This window comes from Xylocopa sonorina, chromosome 5 (assembly GCF_050948175.1).
Source record: "Xylocopa sonorina isolate GNS202 chromosome 5, iyXylSono1_principal, whole genome shotgun sequence".
Taxonomy (NCBI): domain Eukaryota; kingdom Metazoa; phylum Arthropoda; class Insecta; order Hymenoptera; family Apidae; genus Xylocopa; species Xylocopa sonorina.
This window is the reverse complement of record NC_135197.1, coordinates 14033927-14052105: the sequence shown is the minus strand read 5'-3', so window position 1 is coordinate 14052105 and position 18179 is coordinate 14033927. Positions and strand designations below refer to the sequence as shown.

General features: G+C 45.0%; 2 protein-coding genes across 5 annotated transcripts; one reads left to right on the top strand and one right to left on the bottom strand.

The window, feature by feature from the left end:
- The first annotated feature begins 188 nt into the window (after positions 1-188).
- LOC143423740 (RING-box protein 2-like) lies at positions 189-17512 on the top strand. The gene is made up of 2 exons (XM_076895266.1): positions 189-367; positions 17309-17512. The coding sequence occupies exons 1-2, from the start codon at positions 214-216 to the stop codon at positions 17485-17487; spliced, it is 333 nt and encodes a 110-aa protein (XP_076751381.1). The 5' UTR covers positions 189-213; the 3' UTR covers positions 17488-17512.
- On the bottom strand, positions 1311-13292 carry Tret1 (trehalose transporter 1). 4 transcript variants are annotated; one of them, XM_076895259.1, is made up of 7 exons: positions 13071-13292; positions 6601-7071; positions 4218-4343; positions 3508-3631; positions 3239-3412; positions 2776-3155; positions 1311-2671 (listed from the first exon to the last, which is right to left on the bottom strand). In XM_076895259.1, exons 1-7 carry the CDS (start codon positions 13137-13139, stop codon positions 2090-2092), a joined length of 1926 nt encoding a protein of 641 aa, XP_076751374.1. In that variant the 5' UTR covers positions 13140-13292; the 3' UTR covers positions 1311-2089. The 4 variants fall into 4 exon arrangements, with proteins under 4 accessions (XP_076751374.1, XP_076751373.1, XP_076751375.1 ...); XM_076895258.1 differs by lacking the exon at positions 13071-13292 and adding an exon at positions 11095-11207; XM_076895260.1 differs by lacking the exons at positions 6601-7071; positions 13071-13292 and adding an exon at positions 4539-4698.
- Positions 17513-18179: the final 667 nt, after the last annotated feature.

The following is an 18179-nucleotide window of genomic DNA, read 5'->3' as shown; positions in this document are numbered from 1 at the left end:
TCTACGCTCGTTATCCACGGATCATCGAGTTTATCGACCGCGAAATCCTCTACTCTACTCCCAGCTATTAGTCTTCGTTGATATTTTCATATCGTATTCTCGGACGCGTGCGAGAAAATTGGCAAATATAACAAATAGAACACATCTTCTCGGAGATCTCGATACGGTTCTTATCTCTAATCTATCGAACCTTTTAACCTAAACATTATCGAAATGGCCGAATCGGAGCAGAATTTCGGAGATCGTAGTGACAACGACAATTTAAAGACGGATAAGCTATTTATCTTGAAGAAATGGAATGCTGTGGCTATGTGGAGTTGGGACGTCGAATGTGACACCTGCGCGATTTGTCGCGTTCAAGTAATGGGTAAGTTTCTCTATATAGAACCGCGTACATTAGTCGCGTTTATAGGTTAGATTATCATTTTTCCGACATGTATATAGCATGTATATAGTAGCACTGTTTCGCTTTCATTCGGGGTGAAGAGTTGTATTCTTTATATAATTGAGAGAGGAAAAGAGCAGCGTGTGTCGTGTCAAATGTTGTATTTCAATAACTTATGTTAAAAAGATTTACAAGTAAACTTAACGAGAGTAGTAATAGAGTAATAGATGTGAATAGTGGTGCGATGCTGATGATAATGACAGCAGTAATTTAAGTAGTAAAACAATTTTAATATTTTCATTGAATTTCTTTCCCGAAACTTGCTCCCCCCCTCAAGTGACATGTGAAATATAAATGTTTGTCAGATAAATAGAAACAACAATCTTCAAGGAAGATTAAAACGTGCAAGCAAAGAGATGATACTATGATACATGTATATACATAAATTAACGCACGAATTGGCATGAAATAAAAGAGAAGGAAAGAAAAGAAAAGATCAAGTTTTACTGGATGAAAGGCGTATGTACATTGCTGCTCTCGATGCGATGGCCATTGATTCGAGACTGTAGGTACACGACTATTGTACAATGTTACGCTCTTGTCCTATATACTACTGCTGCCTGTCGACATTGAGATTCGGAATCAAGTTGCAACGACGAAGACACGCGGATGCGCGCATATCGTTCTGGTGCTTGAAAAACTAGCAAAAATAAAAGGTAAAAAGAGAGAGATTCGAAAGGATGAGAATTGATTGAGGGGAGAAATGATGGAAAAATATTGTAGAGAAACGCGGCACTCGTATGGGGTGTTGCATGCAGGACACGCAACGTAACGAATCGCGCGCAATAATTGTCCGCAGGCTTTTCTTTCGTTTGTTCGGTGGCCAGTTATACATCGACTTGAACGATGAAAAAATAAACTCGCATTATTTTTATCTCTATTCCTTAACTATATCTGACGATTTAATTCGTTGGTAGATGATGCAATTGCTCGATGACGCAAATCGCAAACTACATACATATGTACAAATTCGACGGTCGACGTCCATAGAGATATGTACTAGGCAAAAATTGTTCGCTCGTCGTGTTGCGTTCGAATTTTATTGTCGCGGTCGAAAAGAACGAAGAAGCGAATTCGTTCTTACCGTACCGGTACGTGTGCGTAGCGTTATTCCGTTTTCATTAATATTTATTCTTTTCCTACTTCTTCTTCTTCTTCCCCCATTTAGACGCTACATTGTGCATACGTTGCAGCCGGCGTAAGTACAGCATATCCGAGCATTCTCGGATCTATACGCGATACATTCATACTAATTAAATAAATCACGTTCGTCATAAACCTACTCGTATACTTTTCGTAAAAGTACTAACTTGAGGTAGACCCTGTAAAAACTATCGAATAACAAAAGTAACAGTTAGATAGGATACGTCTAGCGATCTTCGACGACAAACAGATCTCATTCTCTTCGTTGAGCTTTGCATTCTCGAACGAGAATCAAACTTGCGCTTTTCTCGGTTGCCGAGAGACGATAAAGAAATTCATTGGAAAAGAAATAACGTAATCGATCACCGATCCGTTTCTTCGCGTAGGAAGAAGATAGGAAGGAATCGTTTGCTTCTAAACGAAGCGTTGATCGTCGGAGCGATTGATAATCGATCGGCGGAAAAAAAAAAAAAAAAAAAAAACGCGCGACTCGCCATTCAATTAACAGGCCATGGGCATAGGTTTCATATTGGCCACCGCGCTCATTCGTCTGACCGGTCCGGCGAATCTTTTCTCGATCTCCTCGAGAGATCTGCCTCGCGTCTCGGGCACGCAAAAGATGACGAAGATGAAACCGAGGAGAACGATCGTCCCGAACATCCAAAAGGTCCCGTACGGACCGATCAACGAAACCATATCCTCGTACGTTTTGGTAACGACGAACGTGCACGACCAGTTAAACGCGGTCGCGACGCTGGCGGCCGAACCGCGTATTTTCACCGGCAAGATCTCGCCCATCATCAGCCACGGAATCGGACCGAATCCCAGGGAAAATCCAATCACGTAAACGATCAGGCTCGACAATGGTATCCAACCGAACGACGTTACGTCCGTCCCACCCGCCTTCACGTAGAAGAACGTACCGAATGTGAACAAGGTCAGACACATCGACACACCGCTTATGTAAAGCAACATTTTTCTACCCAATTTGTCAATAACCGCCGCCGCGACGAACGTTGAAATAAAGTTAACGATACCTACGATGATGGTCGAAAGGTTCTCGTCGATGCTGCTTCCAGCGTCCTGAAACGTACAAATAGTACAAGAGATATCATTCCGCTCTTACTTTTAGCGTGCCATCGTTAAAAAGAAAAAAAAAAAAAAAAAAAAAGAAAATGTGTGTATACCTTAAAAATTTGGACGGTGTAAAATATGACCGCGTTGATGCCTGAGAGCTGTTGGAAGAACATCAGGCCGAGCGAAATTAGAAACGGTTTCAGATGGCCCTTCTTGAAGAGCAGCATGAACGCGCCCTGCGACACGTTGCGTTCACTTTCGACGTGCAACTTTTCAACGGCGGTCAGCTCGTCGGTGATATCGGTGCCCTTGCCTCGCAACCATTGCAACGATTTTCGTGCCCTCTTCGTTTTTCCTTTCGAGATGTACCATCGCGGAGTTTCGGGAATCGTGAACATCAGTATCATGAACGGAACCGGTAAACTGGCCCCGAGTAACGCCAGATTTCTCCAGTCTAGGTACATGCCGGCCACGAAACAGATTAAGATCCCTGGACGGAATGGAGAAAATTTGATCAATTCGATGTAAATGGAAGTAAACGGAAGTGAAGCTTATCAGTTACGGGAATCTTACCAGTGTTACCAAAAGCTGTCGGTAGGAGTCCAAGAGTACCCCGTACCTCCGGTTGTATCGTTTCCCCGAGGTAGACTGGCAACGAGAGCGATGCGATACCGACGCAAAACCCGCACAGGGCTCGGCCAACCAACACCATCGCGACGTTCGATGCGAGAGCGATCAGCAGCCATGCTGCGAAAAGGAAATCGAATGAAATAGAATAGAATAGAATGGAATAAAATAAAGAGAACGTTTAATACGTGCGTAAAATGGGAACGCGATCGTACCTGCGATGAACGGTACCGCGGTGGCCAGAATAGTGTTTCTTCTACCGAGGTATTCGATCGATGGACCACCGGCAATGCCTCCGAAAAGTGCACTCAACGGCATGATCGATCCTATCCACATGCCCTGTAAAAGGTGAATATCGCGTTACGATCGTGCTCCGTTTGGTAAAACGGGCAACGAAGGGAAGGCCGAGGGCGGAACGCGGAAGCGTTCCCGTCTGCGGGAATATATCCGAGTTACCGAGTTCGACTCTCGAATCGACGCATCGAAGGTTGTTGCGTAGCGAAGCGATTTCGTTCGATCAACGGAGAAACGAACGAACCAATCACGCATCGCGGCAATCGAGGCTGGAGGAGGCGCGTCGATGAGGCTGATTCTTGAACGCAACGATTATTGACGCACTCGACGGGTTAAAGTCTCAATCATTCATTGACCCGATTATTTTCGATACGCGTCGCATCTTTCGGCTATTTAATAATAATAACACAATAAGGGGGGGAAAGGAATCCGCGGCGGACACCGGCGAGAGTTTTCGGTTTCGAGAATGACGAACGTGCCTCGCGTTACGGATCGTTTGTCCTTCGCTCGATCGGGCCTCGGATAAGTAGGGAATCCGGATAACGTTGTTGTTCTCGCGACGCACGTTTCTTTTAAAACAATCTTCCTCCCCCTCGTCCCTCGAGCAGGAGGGAACCACTTTCTTACTTACGGTTTCTCTGGTCACTTCGAACGTAGCCGTGGCGTTGTCCTGCATCGAGACCAAACCCGGGGAGGTATAGGAGCTCGAGTAACCGACCACCATCGAGCCCAATGAGACCGACAGGGCAGCCAGTACCTGAAAAACATATTAACAACGTAATAACTCTGTTAATATAGGTTAATATCGTGTTGTATGTACGATATGTAATACATAATAAATAGGTGAGGCTGTGCGGAAGGTCGGACGATTTAAGATAACGGATCGGTGACGAGATCGAGCCGAGATGTTCTATTCTGATCTATATAAAGTAGCCAATGTCAATGTTGATACCTGAGTGAAGGTGCATTTAGCGACTGGCGCGTTGCCCGGTAATTCGATGTCCACATGGGTATCGGCTCGCATAAGAATCTTCATGATTGCCGAGTGAGTGATGAAAGCCGAGGGGCAAGGTGAAAAAGCTGTTCGAACGAATATCTACACGACGGTCCTCCCCGGATACGTAACAACGCGGCGAAGAAACGATTAATCCTGCCTAGGCGTTACCAGCTCGATCCGATCTTCTTTTCGCGTCGCGTCCAGCGACGCGTTTCACCGACGCGAGCCGATCGATATCGATTTAACCACTATCGATTTAACCACCACTACCAAACCGCGTTTATTCGTTTCTCGTCCTCGTCGCCGTACAATATTGACACGCTATTGACACTCGTGGACCGGCGGGTAGTTCCCTGTTTATATAGGGGAACTGATGCTGGGGGGCCGCGACTATCCCTTCCCTTGTCATCGCGAGGATCCATCGTCTGCGAATCGGACCGATTATACCTACCTACCTACGTGTATGTATGCGCGCGGCCGTTTCGCGTACGCGATGCACAACGCGTGAGCACAACTCGTGCCATTCCATTCTTCCTTTCAGACGTACCAGCGTTTCGTTTCGTTTCGTTTCGTTTCGTTTCGAAAGAAACAAAGTTCGAACCAAACTGAAAAGTACACGCGAAACGCGATCGCTTCTTCCCGCGCGCGCAACACTTTTTTTTTTTTTTTTTTTTTTTTTTTTAATCGAGGAACGGCGTTAATCGCGATCGCGTAAAATAGTCGTTCAGAGAGAGAGAGAGAGAGAGAGAGAAAGAAAAAAAAGGCTCGCGCTTTGAGATCTCACGGAATAATCGCCTCGTTGTTACGATCGATCGATCCGACTACCCACGACCTTCTTTCGCGTTGCGTAATCGTCTTTAATTCTTCTTCTTCTTCTTCTTCTTCTTCTTCTTCTTCTTCGTTACCGTGTCGCGTTGAGTTGAAAAATTAGTCGTTAAGATCGTAGGTAAGATGGAAAAGGTCGAGTGTATCCATCGACGCGTACGCGTTTCATTATCAAGCTAGCACTCATTATAGGATACATGGACGCGGATAGAGGATCGATCGTGCGGTTCTTTTAGCATAATTGTTAGCGGCGGTAGAGTGGATTGGTGTTCGAGACCGTCGCGGTAGCTGATTCGGACACTTGTCAGTCTTTCTCTCGTTTATTAATTGTTTAACGCGGATCGCAGACGTGTTCGGTGTGTTACACGTGAGCGATGTACGTAGAAAGAAATTAAGTTGTTAGTTGTTATCATACGCGTGCAAGGTCGGTGTAGAGACGGGTATGTACAAACGTGCATGCACGCATGCGATGCATGCATTCATCTTTTGTTTTTCCCAATTGGCTGTGGCTCGATGGAGCAACTCGGTGAAACACGCGCGCGAGATCAACGCGTAACAGCAACACGTTGGTCGGCTCGGCTCGACTCGACTCGACTCGCCGTTCCCTTTTTCTCTGTGTTCCGTTGCAGCTGCTGGAGATACGCGTTTCCCGGTGTAACGAGTAAACTCGTTTACGTACGGGTGCATAGACGCGCGTACGCAGGTTAGAGAGACGGGTTTACTTACATAGTTAATATTACATGTTCAACGCGAGTGTCGTAAATGCAAAGATGACGATGCTCTCGAGTTTAGATCTCGAATGGTAGAGAACGAGGAAGGCACGCGTGGTATTCGATTCGGTTTGGTTCGAGTACCGGGCGACACGCGAGGGCCACGAAGAGAAGAGCATCATCGCGAGATCGCGAGATGCGGTTGTTGCGCAACCGCCGCGCAAGCAAGGTTCCCTTCGAATCACGAAACGAAATTCCTGTTCCGCTAGAATATTCGCGAGAGTTTCAGCTCTAACGTAAAGCGAATTCGAGGCGAATGCAAAAATGGATCAAGGATGTCCCGTTCGATTATCCTTGAGAGTTTGCGGTAGGAGCGCGTAGTACCCGCGTATAAAAGTCACGCGTCAGAGAGAACACTTACGAATGGTTCTCCGCGCGGTTACCAGTTTCTTTCACTGTAATCATTTCGATATATCTCTTACCTGACTAGCGTACCGCATACGCGACGGCTTCTCTTCCTTTTGGAACTGATGTCTGTTGCCCTCACCCGAGACGTTGAACGATTTCGCATCTTGGGAACTCATATCCTGTTTGTTCGCAATCAGCCCGGTGTACGGGATTTCACCGTTCAACAACGGATCGAGTTGCTTGTAATCGTGGTCGGGACCTCTGTCCAGGGAATCGTATATACGAGACCCGTTCAGGGCCTTCTGGTGGTTGTTCCTCAAGTTCTGTTCATAGTAATGGTTGGCGGAAGTGATCGCCGTGGAAGGGTGGCTGCCCGAAGGGAGAACCTTTTTCTCCGTGATCAGAGCCGTTTGACTGTTGAACGGGCTCGCGTTCGTTACCAGCGTTGCATTCGACGAACAATCTAGGTTGATGCCCGAGCTGCTCGCCGACGATCTTGCTACCGAAGGCACCCTCGTGTAGTACTTTGGTAGAACGGTTCGTTCCTGAAAACAGATGTACCACTTTGTCGCTTTTGCTCCGTTTCATTCCACTCACCCTCTTTCTTCACCTCGTTTTCACTCTTGAACTAGCTTCAATCGAAAACTAATTGCTAATCATTAATAACTTACTGAGAAAAACAATCTCTCTCCCCCGAAATGCACCTCGCGTATCGATCGACAGTCGCGGAACGGATCGACTACTACGTTCGAGGGATGATACTTGCAAGTTGGAGTATTTATACGAGATTCGTTTATCGGGAATCGTAGAAAGAGGAACGCAAAGTCGAGCGAAAGAAGGACAAGGATGGTCTTGACAAACTTTTAGCGATTATCGCGGTAACGAGCCAATGATGAAAACCGAGAGACGAGCAGAAGCGAGAGTGTTTGTTACGCGGTGATTAGATGACTTTTACCCCTGATTACACTATAGAGATAACCTTCGTTCAACTCGAGTCCAAGTTCTTTCTTCTCGCGAAGAAGACAGAGTTTGGCCCCGACCGATTTACCGATTCAACGATTCACCAATTTCTTCGAGCTATCACGTTTAAAGCTCGTGCTTCCGATCACGAGGGCAATCGCTGCAACGTTCACCAGCCCTAGATAAAATATAATATATCGATCTTCCACGAAAATGAAAAGGCAACGTATCACGCGGTATATCGCCATGCCACCGACTAACGCAGATTTGCAAGTAATCGCGTTCGCATTCTATTGCGAATAATTGCGATTGTTTCTATGCGCACATCCGATCTTCCGCCTCGGTATTGGATATTTTCTTATTTCAATGGATACATATTCCCCTCTAATCCCTCTCTATGTTCGCGTTTCCGTCCTTTCATCCGTTTCACGTGATTCTTCGGCATATCGTTACGCAATCCCACCTACCGACTTACCCCTTTCTCGGTTTCGTTCGTTCGCCTTTCTCTTTTTCCCTCCTCGCACTTTTTTCTTTGCCTTCCTTGCACTTTTTTTAACCATCGTTGTTGTTGTTGTCGTTGTCGTTGTCGTTGTCGTTGTCGTTGTCGTTGTCGTTGTCGTTGTCGTTGTCGTTGTCGTTGTCGTTGTCGTTGTCGTTGTCGTTGTCGTTGTCGTTGCGTTTTTGTTCTTGTCTATCGATTTGTTTTGTCTCGAATCTATATTTACATTTCGCGAAGAACCGTTCGCGTTGTTTTGCGATTACGTTATCGCTTCTCCTTTGAACTCGATGGCCGATCTCCGCGCATCAATATTCGTCATTACAGTCCCGTGGCATTGTTTACCCTGGATAATACACGTATCTCTTGCCACGATGGGGATGATCCCGACGAATTTCGCTGATGACACACGGTATACGCGTAAACGTTCTTTCGATTCGAAATTCGAACAGTCTAACAGACCGCGTGTCCTTTTGACGTTCTCAATCGCTGATCAAAGATTCTCGTAGCGGTCTCTGGTGCGCACGTTCGGTACTAACGAGCTACCGGCAGAGAGAAACGGACAATCGTGAAAGGTACACGAGTGGGTACTTGGTAATTGCTTTTTATCAATCGAGTTCCGTTCGATTAATGTTTCGTCGGTTCCCCGAGAGCGTTGAAAAAGAAGAAAAACTTGGGGATGGCTACTACTATTACTACTACTACTACTACTGCTGTCATGTATAAAGGAAGAATGAAAGAAAGATAAGTCAGGTACTCGTTATGTTAAATGGTGCTAATAGGCGAGCTGCAACTGGTTTCGCGTAAATTCGTTTCAAGAAAGTGACATTCGATTTTCAGAGCCAGTGCGACTGTCCTTCGATCTTATCTCTTTTGCATGTACGCGGTGATACGTATGTACATAACTACGGTAATCGTGCAATGTAAATTGCGAAAGGTCGAACGTTTGTAATAAATGCAAACGAGCCGAAGTAAATTCACTCTGACCGAGCCGCATTCTATCTGTTGGGACAAATAGAAGAACGTTGAATCCTTGACCCGCTGTTTCGTTAAAAATTCTGTAACTTTTTCTCGGGTAACTCTTTTGTCGCGTTCGAAATTAGATTTGTGCTCATCCATTTGTAGAACGCGTATTCCTCGCGTTAACAGTAAGCACACGAAATACATATTTTTAACGTTCCGTTTGCGTAGGTTGGGCCGTTCGACGGTACTATCTCCGTTTCTCGTGAACGTTGCCGAAGAAACCCGTTTAGAATAAACTCATCGGTTTCGTTTGCTTGCTCGAACAGTAAAACGAAAGGGATAAACTTGGATTATTAGCACGAGGAGCATAAAATCTTGCAAGCATAAAATAAAGTTGCATCATTCAGCTTTGTCGAGATGGAAAACAAATCTGCGATCGGTAAAAGAGATCGTCGAGACGAAAGAGGTCGTGTACATTCGTGTTTCGATGATCGGAATTTAAAAATTGGTCTTCGTATCGCTATCGTCGCGTGTCTTGCCCATAATGTATCAATTATGTAGAGTTGCGTTTGTTAGTAAACTAATTCCTCGCGTAAAAAGACCAAGTCGTTCGATTTTCACTATTTCAAAATTCGAAAATCGAGAGTTCGATCGATAACCGGTATTCGCGCGAATGCACGTCAGTTAAATCCAAGCGAACTTGGCCTGACCGTGAATTCTATCGTGTTACGTTCGATACATGCTTCAACGATATATGCGCAAATTCTGCGCGAGCGAAGGAATCTGCATGTGTGTACGTGTCGCAGAAATGAAATATGAATGTAGCTAACAACTACGTTTAACCAATAATAAGCCGCTTAACGACAGAACTGGTTGATCGGTATTTTTTTCTCTTTCACATCGTTTTATTTGCACATTTCTTGAACGAAAATTGTCCGTCAGCATAACATTTCTCCCGATAAATACGCTAACGTTAATGATATATTATATACATATTCGTTATGTTCGTCGAATAATATTAACTCTATTCGTGAATATCAGTTTTATTTATTACGTTAACGGCAAGAATTTAATCGTAACCACGAGTCGTGTTAATTCTGCTAACTTTAAATCCAGGAAAAATTTTCCAAATGTTCTCTGTGTTAACGTTTTTTATCTCTTCTAGCAAGAGTCTTCGTAGATTTAGTCATCTTATATTTAAGTATATAATATGCACACTACATGACACGTCTGAGACACGTGACAAACGCAATCTTCTCAAAGAACAAACTATAATAAGCATAACATCACCAGAAAGAAAGAGAGAATCAGGAAGAAGGAGAAAAGGAGACGTGTATACGCGCATAGAATGGTAGAGGCAGTGTAAATAAAAGTTTGCTTGGCGTGTCTTTTCGTACGTCGACGCATCTAACGCAGGAGGATGATTAACGAGGATTGTTAGTTTGACAGGAAAAATGCAGAGGCCGATCGAATCCCTCCCGAAATATTACAATTCTGCGAAGCTGGTGTAAAACTTGGTAAACATTCAGTGCTCTCAGTGCGTTGCGCTATGAATAAACGGAGGAAAAAGAAAGAAAAAACGGAAAAATAGCAGTGGTGGAAAGTGTATTATCAAATGTATGAACGAAAGAAATCTACCTACGAGCTTATCGTCCATAGTCCTGGACAATAGAGAGGATGGGAAACGTTTTCCATCTTCGATTTCTCAATAATAATTTGAGATTAGCTAATTCCAGTGAGACGCGAGCAAATGTTACGATGCATACGAAAATATGGTTCCTGTTATTTTACACAATCGAATCGCATCGCGAAATATTTTCCACTACGTATCGCGGAAAATAGAAGTGGGTATTCTATTAAATAATGTCGAAGGAAAATTGTGAAATTTCCAGGCAATAGAAATTATTATTAAAAATAAGAATTAGCAAATCCCAAGTTGTCATAGAGAAAAATATTAGGACCCCGGGACTGTTGTATACTATAAGCGATGAGAATGAAACGCGGCAGCCGATTCGATTCCCCCGAGGCTACGGAATCTCGTACGATGCTATTCTATGGGTTCGCTCGGTACGGAGATCAGCCACGCATTCAAGTGTTTCTCTATGGAATTGCGGTAGACTTGACTTATAGAGCAATAGTGGTGACGTACCAGCGGCGTAGACACTTGTGGTTGACGAAGCATTTTAGCGCTGCGTCCGTGACAATTAACGTAGAGATAAGTCGACTGCAATGCCCACATCTTGCTGGTCGAGATATATTATGCTACGAAAAGCGACATAGCGGGGAGTGTTAAATAATAATTGGTAATCTTGGGTATCTAGTCTGTCAGCATCCGACACGATATACGACTTCTCCTTAGCGTTATCAACACGTTTAAATCAAATGTCGCGATTACTCGTTCTCCCACATTTCGTATGCGACAAGCATACGATGCAATAGTGCATCCTCGTCAACGAACGCGACACGTTTTCTCCGGCTTCTCAGCTTCTGGTGCTTTCTTTCTATGCTTTCCTACTTTCGAGTCGCGTTATTCGATAACGAAATGAACCAAAGATCGCGGTAAAAAGAAATATGTGCTTACGCGCGGATGTGCTGATGTGCCAATGTGTTTAAACATGACCGTTTACGAAATCGTTTCCAGAACAACGAACGCGTTTCCCGTTTCACACTTTTAAACGAACCCCAAATATGTAGTTGGTTATAACGCTGTTACGCGTGTTATCCTTGGTCGTATCGAATTCGAGATGAATTCCGAGCAAACGTAAGCGACGATTCAATTTTCGAGTACGAGTGGTATGGAAGAAGCAGGTCCGAAAACATTTGGAAACTAATGATAACGATTGAAAAACATCATTTATTGAAATATCTTCTTCTTATATTACAAAATTTGTATCATCTCTTTAAAATTCGGTACACACCGATCGACGATTCTGGTGGACGACAAGTCCTAGAAGATAATCCAAACTTCGAAATTATATTGTATTTATATATACATTGGTATATATGTGTGTACGCGTGCGTGCATGCATGCGTGTGACGAAAAGAAGATAGCAATCGTAATTTCATCCGTGTATGTACTCGGTCGTCGTAGTCGCCGCGAACACACTTTATGCGAGCAACGATGTACAACCTATTGTGTGCATGATTCCGTCGTAGATTAAAGGAAATCAACCGGTTCGATACTAAAAAGAAACTGTTTAATCAGAATGGTAGACATTTGCGCGCGGTTTTAACTCGACGATCGATATTTTCCGGATGCGCGAAAGAAGCGTGCGCATACCAACGACTTTATCGATACTCGACATATAAACGATATGAAACAGGTGAAACGGAGAATGTTAACCGCGCGTCGAAGAAAATTTAACCACGAAATGCACTCTGACCTCCGCCGACATTTATGCACGCGTTCATCCTTCTTAAATGTAAAACAAATACATTTCCATAGAAAATAAAAGGGGGGATGCACAGTAGTGTCGTCAAAGAAGCATGAAAACACAGGCATACTTATAATTTGATAACATTTGATAGGATACCCGAGGACGAGTAGCAAAGACGAGAGAAAAGAGAGAAGAATTAAAAAGAAATGATAGTTTAAGGAAAGGAATAGCAGGAAAAAGAAAAGGAATAAACGTGTAGATGACAGTGGCGATGCTGATGCCGGCCAAACCACCAACGGCATCATCAACACCGGCAATAGTTCCGGTCGGCGGTGGTGCTGGCGGCGGCGGCGGCGGCGGCGGCGGCGGCGGCGTCGGCGGTGGTGATGACGGCGGCGGCGGCGGCGGCGGCGGCAATGGCGGCAACGGTAACGCCGGCTACGACGCCGAAGGCACGTATAGTGGAACTTTCCAGAAAGTCAAGAGAGGGAGTAAGAACGAACCAGTGAGAGTGCGGAATCGTGGAAGCAGACACGGAAAGAGAAGAGAAAGCACGTGCCGAAAGAGAGAGAAAAAAGGAGAGAGAGAGAGAGAGAGAGAGAGAGAGAGAGAGGGCAGGGAGGGAGAGAACGTGGAGAGCGAACAGTTGACATGGTAGACGAAAACGAGCCGGCGGAGAACGGACGGTTCTTCATCGATTACGAGCAGGCGAACGGGTACGCGTTACGTGAGAGATAGCGTGTCTTACCTTCGTTCTCGGTATTGGCATAAGGCACAAAGGCCATGGCACCATCTGTCTTCTTTGTGAATTGGACATTTTGCCCCAAAACGTCCGTGTCTTGTCAACAGTGCGTGTCTTCGCTTCGGTCAAGTTTGACTGGAATCCCTCGTTGGCACTTGTGTCGCGTAAATTCGCGCGTTCAATCTGCGACAGGTATCTCGAAACTGCTTATCGTCCCTTCGTTCGTAGCGTAAACGTCGTATCTCTTCCCTTGAACCGATGATCTCGCGAATAGCGCGTACCTCCGTAACGACGGATAAAACCGAGCGATGGTTTTTATATCAATCGCAATAAGTCACACAGAGTTGTTTTCAATTCGATGAAACGAGAGCGCGGGAGAGTTCCACCTCTTCCTTCGATGCGTATGCAGAGCAACCCTTACGAGACTGCGCAGGGAATGGCTAAAGTCTAAATGATGCCGTGTGTTTCTTAGCTATCCGAGCTTGAGCCCGAACCCACCACCACTGGTAAAGCGGTACCAGCGACACTATTACCCTCCTGCTCTCTGGTGCCGTTGCTATTTGTACAGGGTCGTATCAGCCGTCTGCTTTGCCGGCTTGTTCGCCGCTGCTTCCTTTGCTCTTGTTCACGCTATTCCTGATACATACATTTGTCGCACCAACCTTCTCGCCCGTTCCCCATTTAATATCGTCGATATCGAAATCACGTCGATTACTTGCTCTTTTACTGTAAGTAGACAACGTTTGATCACGGTTAACTTTCTCCCTCTATCGTTGATTATCGACCGGTTTGACGTATGCCAATGGTAACCCGGTTCGTTTCTCTCCCTGTCTCGTTCTCTTTTTCTCACTCTCTCTCTCTCTCTCTCTCTCTCTCTCTCTCTCTCAACTTCTCTTCACCGTTTCTATTTATTTATTTGAAAGAGTTGATTAGTTTACTGGTCGTAAAGAATATGATAGAGTAAAATGCACTTTTACGTGTGTTGTTTGGAACTTTGCTAATCAGATCGGGGGGTTTGTCTCTTTTATATAGAGGCCGGTGTGGTCGTAAGCGCCGCCTCCAGCTGGCGACCGATCCTGGTGGGAGAGTTGGAGCGTTTCCCCTTCGCTTCGTCTCTTCCCGCTGAGCAGAGCTGGCCTCGCCACGACTCGCATTGCTTGCCTCTCGCCTTGTCACGCTTAAACCGGCGTCATCCTCTCTTCTTTCTTCCAACTGGCGTCTGCTCGATGTGCAGCCCGTTCGGCGGCTACACCGCGTGGCCCACGCGTCGCTTACCGGCTTCTCACGCGAGTTTGACGTACACGATACATAGATTGAAATCGCGAATACGCAAAGCACGCAGATCGCCGTTTCTCTTTTACGTTTTTCCGAAACCTGTCATAACCCGTGTATGTCGTTCGGTGATGCGAGAGATGTTTTTTCCGTGCGTCGCATTGTTATTGCATCGCATCTTTTATTTTTTTAATCGACAACTCCCGCGAGTATCGAATAACCAATTACCGATTATTAACGATCGGATATGGAAATGTTGTAGATGATTCGGATTAACGGTTCGATTCCACGGTAAATGCGAAGGATAAACGAAGGAATGGTAAAGGGACGAAATCGGAACGTCGGGTTTCTCCAACGATCCGACTGCGGCGACGCCAATATCCTCTGGGCTTTTCACGGAAGGTTCCAGTCGTTCGACCTCGTTCGGTCCCGTCCGTATACAGTCGCCCTGGATCCTGTCCACTCGTACATGCTACGTATGTGTACACGCGTACATCGCATCTCCTTCTCTCTCTCCATTTTACAGCGAGCAGTAACAATCGCGTTACCAGGAACTATACGCTTTTTCCTAAGTAAGTCCGATACGTATAAAACTGAACAAATTGGAAAGAGAAATTGGTTATTATTGCAAATCGTAGACTGGTTAACGCGCGGACACAGCAAACGCGTACATGCACGGTATGTACGTACGAGTAGGTATATCGTAGACGCCTACTGAAATACATTGCGCCGGCTGTTTAAATTAACGAAAGCGATGAGTCTCGGTCTCGGGTGTTGTAACAGTGGATCAAAGGTCTTGAAGCGCAACGCGATTCGTTCACATTGGGTTTCAAATGATTCCATTTCAGAGAATTAATTTCTACCGCGTTTATCGCGACGCGGGCTTGCCACTCTGCCTTTTCCAGGCAGGAACGCAAAGTCGAGCAGTAACAATTTCGTCGTTTAATAAAGTCGTATTCCGCGATCTTGAACTTTACATTGGCATGCAAAACGTATTTTTTAAGTGACACAAACAAGCGTCGCGGACATAAATTTTCTGAACGCTTCGTCAAAACATCAAACACGTTGGTTCTACGTCGCATCTCTGGTCACGAGTTGTTTCTTTACCAACGCACATACATATGTATTAGGTGTACCTCATAATATAATGTAATACAATACGCGTAGATGCATATTGAGAGTGGATAATGTAACGTGTTATGTTGATTAATCGTGATTACTATTTGCGAGACAAGATTCTACGTTTTTAGTTGGTCGAGTCGCGAGATTTGAGAATGACTTTGAGATGTCGAGAAGTGAGAAACTCTGCAAACAACGAACGCGTTACGAACGATTCGTTGCTCATCTCTGTTTCTCCGATGATCAGTAATTCCTTAGCAATTGTCGCGCATCGTTACATCACGGAACACGGTCAACTCGTTGATCGATAAAGGTTAATCGATGAAACGAATCGTCGGTATCGTATGGAAGGAAAAATACCTGGTAGTTTCGATGATCGATAATCGATAAAAATCGGCGAGTAAATAGTGACGCGATGAAGAGCAGCCGAAGTGAAATGATTGGTAAGAGAGTTCAACGTGGCATCGTTCCATTTCCGGCTGATATACATTTATACGCGGTTAACGGACGTCCCTTTTGTTACAATCGACCATCGAAACCACTGCCAGTCGCTAGTTTTATCGAATTCGAAACAGAAAACGGGAAACAACTACGTACGGTGCCGCGTAGTACCCGTATTTGGCCGTAGTTGTTTTCCGTATAGCGTAACGGACTTTTCCAATCTCGCTGCAGACCGAGTACGTGTATGTATCGTATAGTTAGGTATATGTAAATGCGTCTACACGCATTTACCACTACGTAAGGCACGGTCGCGCGGAATTTTGTTGCGGGCACGCCATTCAATTATTCCCTATATGCCGTAGGTCGTCGCGTCGCTGTGTCGCGGCGTTTAACGGCGGCACGTGACCAACGAAGGATCCTGCGTTTCCTCGGTTCAATTCTCTATAATACTCGTTCGCTCGCGCAATCAGATCGGATCAACCGTTGATCTTGAGAGTTCTCGGCCCCTCGATGCTTGTGCGCTCGCTCGTAATTAACGCGCTTGAAATTTCGCGTACGTTTCAAACGATCGATCTACGAAACACCGATTGGTCTCGCGGAGAGATATCGATGGGGTGCGCGTTCTTCGAACGTTCGAGAAACTCGTCAGAGAATCCCAGTGATCGATGTAACCGGAGTACACAGCCACGGGAGAGCCGATATCTCGATAACTATCGCTATTTAATCGGCATTAAGACGTATGCGATCGACGGCCAACCCATTCCACTAAAAGTGGAATCCGGGAATCGTCGATACGCGTTCGTTCGGTTAATTATATTCTCCAATATCAACTGGATGCGATTTCTAATTCCGTTGAATCGATAAATTGCACTCGCTGGATAGTTACCGTCGTCTATGAACGATTGAGGTCGATCTGGATTGATCGGGTTCGCGTCGTTACGTGATCGGTGGATAAAAAAATAAAAAGGATAGAAAACGATAAATAAATAAATAAACGGGCAACAAGGGGGAAGGAAGTAAATAAGGAATGAACGCTCCAGAAGTCGTTGCACGATCGTCGTATTGTCGTTTGATTCGTCGGAGTTAATTGGCTCGATGCCCTGCTCGCCTAGAACTCGGGGGCACGGCTGACACGTTTGCCCGGATCCCCTGTTGCGGGTTAACCAGTGGAGCCAGCTCTCGATCGTCATCCTCAACAAACCGCCAAACACTCCTTTTTTCTTACTTCTTGCCTACGTTCTTTCCTTCATGTATATCTTCTACGCTCTGGAACAATCGTTCTCGACACGGCCACGAAACTCGTTGCCGTGTTCGTTAGATAAGGCAGTGGAATTTTCCCGGGTATACGCGTACCGTTCGCCGAAATAACGAAATATGCGTATTATCTGAAATATTTCTCTGTTCATTTTCAGACGCATGCCTCCGATGTCAAGCGGAAAGCAAAAAGGACGATAGCCGACAGGACTGCGTTGTTGTCTGGGGAGAATGCAATCACTCGTTCCATTATTGTTGCATGTCTCTTTGGGTACAACAAAACAATCGTTGTCCACTATGCCAGCAGGAGTGGTCCATCCAACGAATGGGAAAATAACAGAACGAACCGGACGAAGCGTTAACTAACCATCTTCTGCCTCTGTTTCTTTTACTCGCCTTTACACTCCCTTCTTTCTCTCTCTCTCTCTCTCTCTCCGTTTTACTTTCCATCAATTTAGTATTTGAAAACGTAATTGTGCAACGATTCGATTGTCGGTAGAGAATTTATTCGAATATATAGGATTTGCTTTATTTACGCGTTTAGCTATTCGAGAATGTTTTTCAGCTATTAAATAGTCGATACGAGGAAGTATTAACCATCTATTTTTCTGGTTTGTTTGAATTTCCAAGCGTAAAGTGCAACTTGTCGTATTACGCGATCTTTGATGACTATCGAAATTCTTTTGTTTCGAGTATTTCGTTACGTCATAGATAAATGTTAATGCCGTTGGTAGATACTAGAAGAAGTTCAATATCCACAGTTCGCGAAACTCGAACAGTATGATTGATTAAACGGTGTTTCATCATGCAATCTGACGATGATACTTAGTCCATTGGTTTATCTCTGATCTGATGGATCGATAAGTTTGAAAGAAGTGCAACGTTTTACCGACAACTGAGCATGATTTTGATATTCGATATTTCGCGACACGATACGGTACAGCGTGGTACAGTACGATACAGCAGCACGTAAATACATAATCGCAATTCAACGCTCGAAGGTCGCTCTGTTCACTTCTGCTATCCCCG